General features: G+C 45.4%; 1 protein-coding gene across 2 annotated transcripts in view; it reads left to right on the top strand.

Annotated features, from left to right (window-relative positions):
* Positions 1-5,085, top strand: part of ezh1 (enhancer of zeste 1 polycomb repressive complex 2 subunit) — an 11,335-nt gene extending 6,250 nt beyond the window's left edge. For both annotated transcript variants that reach the window (XM_076144056.1, XM_076144055.1), the window contains 9 exons: positions 1,154-1,245; positions 1,512-1,540; positions 1,640-1,765; positions 2,820-2,998; positions 3,103-3,198; positions 3,356-3,437; positions 3,518-3,598; positions 3,691-3,775; positions 3,874-5,085. In XM_076144056.1, coding sequence (XP_076000171.1) covers positions 1,154-1,245; positions 1,512-1,540; positions 1,640-1,765; positions 2,820-2,998; positions 3,103-3,198; positions 3,356-3,437; positions 3,518-3,598; positions 3,691-3,775; positions 3,874-3,934 — 831 coding nt within the window. In that variant the 3' untranslated portion in view covers positions 3,935-5,085. The remainder of the gene's footprint in view (positions 1-1,153; positions 1,246-1,511; positions 1,541-1,639; positions 1,766-2,819; positions 2,999-3,102; positions 3,199-3,355; positions 3,438-3,517; positions 3,599-3,690; positions 3,776-3,873) is intronic.
* Positions 5,086-8,234: the final 3,149 nt, after the last annotated feature.

The following is an 8,234-nucleotide window of genomic DNA, read 5'->3' as shown; positions in this document are numbered from 1 at the left end:
AGGAAAATCACATAAAGATGAAAGTGTGTTTTCATGCTGCGATGAATCAAAGCTTTGCTGTTTTTAAAATGTCATCTTTAACATTTCAACATCTGCAATCCAAACTTTGTCATTTCCAAATCTAATCTAAGACTCCAGCTCGCGTAAACAAAACCTCAGCAAACAGGAGGGGGCGCTGTTTTTTCCGATTTCATGTTGTTGTTTTTTCCGGACTTCTCCTCTGCGGTTTTTGTTCCCAGAGTTGATGCGGTGTTGTTGTTTTGAGGCTGAACTGTGTCGCCCATTTCTGATGTGTTTGCATCAATCGGAGCGCGGCAACACGTGCATCCTGTGCCTGCGGTTTTTATGGCGTGGATAATTACTCTGACTACAGAGGGAATGGCATGTAGCGCCATAAACGTGGATGCTTACCAGATGTGGTGCCTCTCTCGTGATGCAGTCGCGCAACTCGTGAGGGCCTCAGGATTTAACATTACAGGGTTCTCAATAATCAGCCGTGATTCATATGTGGGAGTAGGAGCAGATTTTGGGTGCCATTTAGACAGGAAGTGCTTCAAAAAGGCATCAAAACATGTTCAAATGACATTAAAGAATCATTAAAGACTATGGATCATCACAGTTCAAAGTAACTGGACTTTGCTGTGTCGTCGTCATGGCGATGGTGGGCAGTAATTTGGTGCTTGGCTTCAGAGGATCGGACAAATTTGTGAACAAGTCAGAATCAAAGAATCTACTAGGAAAAAAAGTGTTGAACCTCTATTACTTGGATCTCAATCTGGCGAGGACCCGTTGAAGCCGCCTCGCCCCTCTACTCCCGCCGGCCCCGTCAGACTGCTAACACTCAGAGAGCACGGCAATGCTGCTGCTTAACTGAATGGAAATGTTGAAACCAGCTGCATCATTATGTATGTCTGTGTCCTCTGGAAGAGGCCAAATCTGGATTTTGGCAGGCAGACGTGGGCGAGGGAGAGAGAGAGAGAGAGTGTGTATGTGTGTGTGTATGTGTGTGTGTGTGTGTGTGGCCCACTGCAGTAGAGTTTTGACAGCAGTTCAGGAAGGTTACAGTATGTTCTGTGCAATCTATTAACTCTGGCAATATGTTAAGAGCGTAGCCGCACGTTTGGGTCTTTATGCCCTTCTTTGTGTTCTGCAGGTGTACGAGTTTGCGGTGAAAGAGGTCCTGATTCACCGCGTTCCTTTGGAGGACGGCGGCATCTCCCCCCAAAAGAAGAAAAGGAAACACAGGCACGATAAGAATCTGTTATTAACACTATGAAAACACGTCACGTTAAATGATCAACGTCCCGTCTGGCTGTTTCTCTTCCTGTGGCATTTCACTGTTTACCTCTGACTGAACCACGACGGGCAAGCTAATCCAATGAGTGGGTGTCTCTGTTTCATTGTTCTGCCAGTCAGCGCTGACCTTCACTCGCTCCCTCTCTCTTTCTCTCTTTCTCTGTCCTGCACGGAGAAGCTAAATTAACCCTTTCACTGTCTCCTTTTTTTGTCAGGTTATGGGCAAAGATCCAGCTGAAGAAAGGTACGTCCGCACGCTTACATTTACTACGCAAACTTCCCCCCCAGGCCACGCCCCCCCCTGCTGTGCCAGTCTGAGGTCATTGTGCTCCCTTTGCTCCAGATAACACGTCCAATCAGGTGTACAACTACCAGCCATGTGACCACCCGGACCACCCGTGTGACAGCTCCTGTCCGTGCGTGATGACCCAGAATTTCTGTGAGAAGTTCTGCCAGTGTGAGCACGAGTGTGAGTGTCGCACTTACCGCCTGATTTGCTGACTGCTTATTTTTGCTACACACACGTACACACCTACACGCATACACCCACAGGAAAGCGTTTGTCCAACCCACAGTCACAGTGCTGAAGGTATTTTCCACTGAAAGCTCCGGTTTGGCTTTAGGTCCCGTTTGCCAGGCCACAATAGAGAAGGGCAGCAGATTGTAAAACGATTCTGTGGCGCTCTGGCAGCGGTGAGAGGAGAAGCTGTCCTCTGGCAGAGCGAGGTGGGTGTCTGCTTTACACAGAGCCACATTCACAATAAGGCTGCAGCAGGAAAGAGCCAGAAAGGAGGAATGTTGCTTCTATTTTTCCTTTTACGAGTTTATGACACAGAAAAGGCCACTCGGTGAAGCAAACATTCATCGCTTCCTCCCTTCATCTGGTCACCTTCACCTCCTCCCCCCCTCCCCCACCTCCTTTTACCCGAAATTTACCTCGCCCTTTTCCCGTAGCCGAGGGGAGCGAGGGCCAAACAGGAAGCAGCCCCCACTTGCACATGTGTGCGCTCTAAAGACTTGGAGGGGAATCAAAGAGACGCGTCAGGCTCGCTGCCTGAGATGCAACATCATCTCCAGCATTATGTATGAGTCAGACAGCTCAAAACCAAACAACGCTCCACCACGCACGCAGACACATAAACCCCGCTGAGGCAGGGAGGAGAGCAGGCTTAAGACACCAGGTGATGAAGATAAACGTTGTTGTGGACCGTCTCCCTCCGTCAGCAGAGTCTGCAGCAAATCCCCCCATTCATCCGTCGGGAGGGTTTTGTGTTACACGCCGCAAAATTGCATTTCAGCATAGCTGCCAGCAGAGGTCCCTGACTGATGAGCGCCTCAGCCTCCACGTCCGTGCTGCTAATACATTTGGATACAGAATTATTTATGACAATCATATTATATTCTGCTCAGTCATACGGTGTTTTATCTCTCTGTAGCGCCACGTGCAAAATCTTAAAAGCGGCTATAAATCTCCTGCAGACTTCCTCCTCCTCCCTCTCACGGTGTCTTGAATGGTTTTCCAGGCCCCAATCGTTTCCCAGGCTGCAGGTGCAAGACGCAGTGCAACACCAAGCAGTGTCCGTGCTACCTGGCCGTGCGGGAGTGTGACCCGGATCTGTGCATGACCTGCGGGGCGGCGGACCACTGGGACAGCACGGTGGTCTCCTGCAAGAACTGTAGCATCCAGAGAGGCCTGAAAAAGGTACGGCGGAGGACGTGCGAAGGGTAAAAAATCCGCGTGGAATCCGACTTTCCTGAGAGAATTCCCAGCCGCCGACGTATCTAAAAGTATATTTGCCTCCTCAGCACCTGCTGCTGGCACCGTCAGACGTAGCTGGATGGGGCACCTTCATCAAAGAGGCTGTGCAGAAGAACGAGTTCATCTCTGAATACTGCGGAGAGGTGAGACGGTCAGATTCTCCTTTGTTTGGTTTCATTTTCCTGCTCTAAACTCTAAAACTAAACCTGTGTGTGTGTGTGTGTGTGCGTGTGTGTGTGTGTGTGTGTGTGTGTGTGTGTGTGTGTGTGTGTGTGTGTGTGTGTGTGTGTGTGCACTCAGCTGATTTCCCAAGATGAAGCAGACCGACGTGGCAGAATCTATGACAAATACATGTCCAGCTTCCTTTTCAACTTGAACAATGGTAAGTGTGTCCCCCCCCCCCCCCCATATCACATGCTGACGTCACACACACTCATGTTACTATTTTACGTCCTCCTGTAGATTTCGTTGTAGACGCCACACGGAAAGGGAACAAAATCCGCTTTGCAAATCATTCAGTCAATCCCAACTGCTACGCCAAAGGTAAGTGTGAGCTCGGCCTGTGACCTTTGACCTGTGACCCCGGCGCGACTATGAATGAACTCTTATGGAAATGTGTTCTCTGTGTGTTGCAGTGGTGATGGTGAATGGCGACCACCGCATCGGGATCTTCGCCAAACGTGCGATCCTGCAGGGAGAGGAGCTCTTCTTTGACTACAGGTACAGGAGTCTTTGTTCAGCTTAGTTTGTTGTCTGGCCGGTTGTTTTGCTTTGCTTTGCTGTGACTCAGACTCTCTCCCCTCATGTTTCCGTCACAGGTACAGCCAAGCCGACGCCCTCAAATATGTGGGGATAGAGAGGGAGGTAGACATGACTTAACCGCTCCGGCTGCCTGCCCGCCCGCCCGTTACTCTTTAGCCTCCCGTTAACGCTCCAGAGGCAAAGCGTCGTCATCAGCCTTCCCAAAGCCACGCACCTTGTACGCCTGTATACATGAAGCATAGAAAACTCAAACTATTTAAAGTGGAAAGGACGTCGTACTATTAACCCAAACTGCTTACAGCGCCACCGGCTCCTCACATGGTTTCTGTTCCATCTTCGTCCAAGCAGCAATGTGTTCCGTTCCCGTCCGTACAGCTGGGCTTCAGTTTGACTTCTCAATATGTAACGCAAGCTTCTCCATCATACCTAATGTCGATCAGTGAAATGCAGTGCATGTGCTGTCTCTTTAAATAGAAAAAGAAAATAAAGAAATACACATTTAAACATGTTAGCAAAACACAGCATTAGCTTGGGTCCAGTGATGCTCAGTATCGTAGTGTCACGTTACTCTCTGGCTTCTTCGCTCAGCGTCGGCGAGCACCGCGTTTCCTCGACGAACCTTTTCAGAGTCTCTATGGTGAAATAGTTTATTGTGCATTTATAATAATATCATTGTTCTGCAAAAATATAGGCAACGAGAAAGAAACCGACTGACTGAATGTAACCCGTAGCTGATGGTGGAGAGATCTCACTTCTCCTTTTAATTTTGACGTACTAACAGCTGTCATTGGTACTCATAGTGATGTACATACACACCTGATCTTTAGCGTGACGCCATCCTAACGCCTTTGCATTTCTCTGAGGAAATCTATCAACGTGTTTTAAGAGTTACAAACTAAATGTCTTCCTTCAAAAAGAATCATGTGCCAAAAGATTCCACTGTCGAATCGAATCTGTGGATGTGTCGCAACTAAGCTGTCTTTAAAGGTTACCATGGTGACGTTATGATTCATGGGAAAATAAGCAATTTTAACAGTATTTGACCAAATATTAAAATCCCCCACATGTGAATGTAAAACTTCATTTATAATCGTCTTTTTTTTTCTCCGTGTATGTCCAAGCATCAGTTCACCTTGTTTTACATCTACAATATTGAATCCCATTAAATCCTTTCAAACGAGATCTTTCTCTACAGAGATGAGCAACAGGAATTTACTGCTATGTACAGTGTATGCCTATAAAAATAAAAGTTTAACTTTATACATTAACACGTGTCTGCTGAGTCATTGAGGTTTGGCTTCGATTCCTTCAAGCTTCTTTTATTGAGGTGACATTTTGGCTTTACCTTGATTTTACACAGTAATGGTCATTTACAGTGAAAGTATTACAAAACAAAAATCAAGCGTATTGAAGAACAGAGAAAAAAGTTCAGCTGTAATCATCCTTTCTGGTTCCTGTTCCAATAGGATTTGTTTATTAAATGGTACAGAGAATCTAAACTGCTCTGTTCCACCTTCTGACGCTCTATGAGTCTGATCCTCGGTCTGATCTTCACTCTCAGCAGGGTATCTGTGGATCTGTTTGCTTCACAATCCAGTTGTATCTACGATGGTAAATCTGGATTTTTGCTATATGAAAATAATTACAAATTCAATTCGGAGTGGCATTTAATGTCACATGTTTTGTTTGATACCCTGCCTGGACCAACAGCATCCTCTTTGGTCTCCTACTGCTCCCTCTACTGGTCATTTATCTTAATGCTGCCCAAACCTCCATCCCATCCTTCCTCTCTGTGATCAGGATGCAGGTTGGGCCCTCTGACCCTGTTTCTGCTTTGCTCTCCTACTGTTGATGCACTACTATGACAGAGTTGCATCAGTGCACACATACGTGTTGATCGGTGTCATTGCCCAAACTTTAGTCTGGGATCTTAGTGACGAAACTGTAAATAAACATTGAGACATCCAATCAGACAGGTGTACATACGCTCCAGGGACCACGCATGGATTGATGAGTGAGTGACACCGAAGTGACATTGCTAGGCTGAATGCATATATGCAGTCCATTTACCAATGAAGACAGAAGTGTGTATACATTTATATAATATATAAGTCGACTCTTTCCTAATAGGCAACAAAGCATATTTGACTCAAGTTGCTGGCTTGCATCTAATATGAACTGTGTGATTGTCCATTTCACCAACACACCTTCGTTTTCACATCAATCACAAACATCAAATGTCACACCGCTTGCTCACTTCTCATTTTCATTCAGCTTGTTACAGCACATTCTTAAAAATATAGCCTGTAAGAGCCAAGGTGTGGCCAAATCTATACATTTTCATACAATGGCAAGACCTGCTTCACAGTAATAGCAGCTTGACATGTATTGTACATCAGTACAGCACTGCACAGCCCTGTCCGCCTGTGCCACAAAACAGCAACAGTGTTGAGCTTTGTAGGTGTGTAAGTGCAGCAGAGAACAGGAGCCTGTGCCTTCTTTTATCCTGAGCATGCTCAAAAGCTACCATGAATATGATTTGACCTTCAGTGCTAAGCAGAGAACATCCACTGCATTACCTGCGTATACATTACAGAGTCATAGAATTACATTCAAAGCACTCCTCTCAACTTGTTTTTTGTAGAAACCAAATGATTAAAAAAGTCGCTTAACACGTTAGTCATATATTCACGTATACACTCATTACATTCTACCTGCTAATATGCATCTGCAAAATATACTGACACATTAACATCATTGTTGGCTTGAATGAATCTCATGTTACTGCAAAGTGCGTCATGCTCTACATATGCATAGCCAGTAGTTAGCAAATGTTTTTAATGTGTCTCTTTTCACATACACAAAAGTGCTTTAGTATCAGAGAGAGCTACGACGGCTGATGGATGAAAAGCCCAAAGCTTTGGTTACGCCACAAATAGATCTGGTGCCATTTCAATTCTCTAGACAATGAAATTACACCGGAATCAGAATTTTGGACTTTTGCACTGAATGCGGCTAAAGAAGCAGCAGCAGCTATGACAGTGCAGTTCTGTTCTAACAGCAGATGCAAAAATACTCGAGCAGTGTGGATTAGAAATACGAGATTAGCATTTACACTCTTGTGGTCCTCTGTACATATGTCAGTGTGTGTGTGTGTGCGTGTGTGTGTGTGCGCGCCTGTGTGTGTGTGTATTTGGATTATATGTATGCTTCGCCACATGGCCATAGGGAGCAGCTGTTTCCTGAATAATTTGGGGTGTAGAGGACAGAATTGTGAGCATCCTTACTCTTCTGTGTGCCGTCATCACAGATATCTGCCAAGTCAAACATTCTGACTGTAGCACCGGGCAGCTGTTGGCAGCTTGACCATAATATAGATAACCAGAGGTAAAGCAGAATAAATGAGAGGTTTAATTTTAAACTATCCTGGCTCTGGTTCGATTCAGAATATCTCGTTTTGATTCTGCAGTACACCAACAGTCCTCCTCTTCTTCTCTTTCAACACTCTCACCTCTTACACCTACAGGTACAGTCGACGTTCACTCATCACACTCTCAGTTCTGAGGCCCCTTGATAGAGAAAGTGTGTTGTAATCTGAGCATACTGTAAATGCGAAGCTGCTATCTATTGACTGACGCAATGGCGATTTCCGAACCACTTACACGTGCCATTTCTGTTAAGGTAACGCGCTGTTAATAGGCTGCAATACATCAAATATAAGCGTACATTATATACCTTTCACAATCTGTATGTGTATCATCTCAAAGCTCCATGCTGTTTCACTATATTCTCTCTTCGATAGGTTGGAAAATTGGGAACAAATTTGATCCAGCTCACTGCCCGAACCCTCAGAGGGACACTGAGCTATGATGTCACAAATGGCGCCAAGAGAGATTGTCATTAAAAGGTATAATGTAGATGTTAATCAATCAGTACGGTTGAATATTATTAATTCTTACTTGAAAACAGCTCACAAAATGAATCAATAAAGGGTTTAATACTTGAATGTTTGGACTTGATGTTCAAAATGAACTCAAATATGACTTGAAATCCAGTTCCCACAGGGTCTAATTGTTGTGGTTTACGTCTGATCAAGCTTGCTCGGATGAGGCACTTCAGTATTTCACCCTGCGATACAGTGTGAGACGTGTTGGCTCCTCACACAATATGGGGCTTGATTTGATCTCGGGACCCGGCATGACTAGAACTTACCAAAATACAGACCATGTAGAGCACCAGGCATCAGATCCCACTTAACTCAGGACAAGGGACACAAACCAAAAGAGTCAAAAATAAAAGTTGAAGGAATTTCGAAACTTAAAACAGGTATTTGTGGTTGTCTTAAGTGCCATTTTGCCCATCGCCGACCCCCCCAACCCCTATCTGACCCCCCACCCCTCACCCACCCACTGCCCCT

This window comes from Genypterus blacodes, unplaced genomic scaffold (assembly GCF_046128005.1).
Source record: "Genypterus blacodes isolate CSIRO-AG114 ecotype Tasmania unplaced genomic scaffold, CSIRO-AGI_Gbla_v1 ptg000028l_1, whole genome shotgun sequence".
In the NCBI taxonomy this organism is placed as follows: Eukaryota; Metazoa; Chordata; class Actinopteri; order Ophidiiformes; family Ophidiidae; genus Genypterus; species Genypterus blacodes.
Note: the sequence above shows the minus strand (reverse complement) of the source record. Positions and strands in the feature narration are given on the sequence as shown.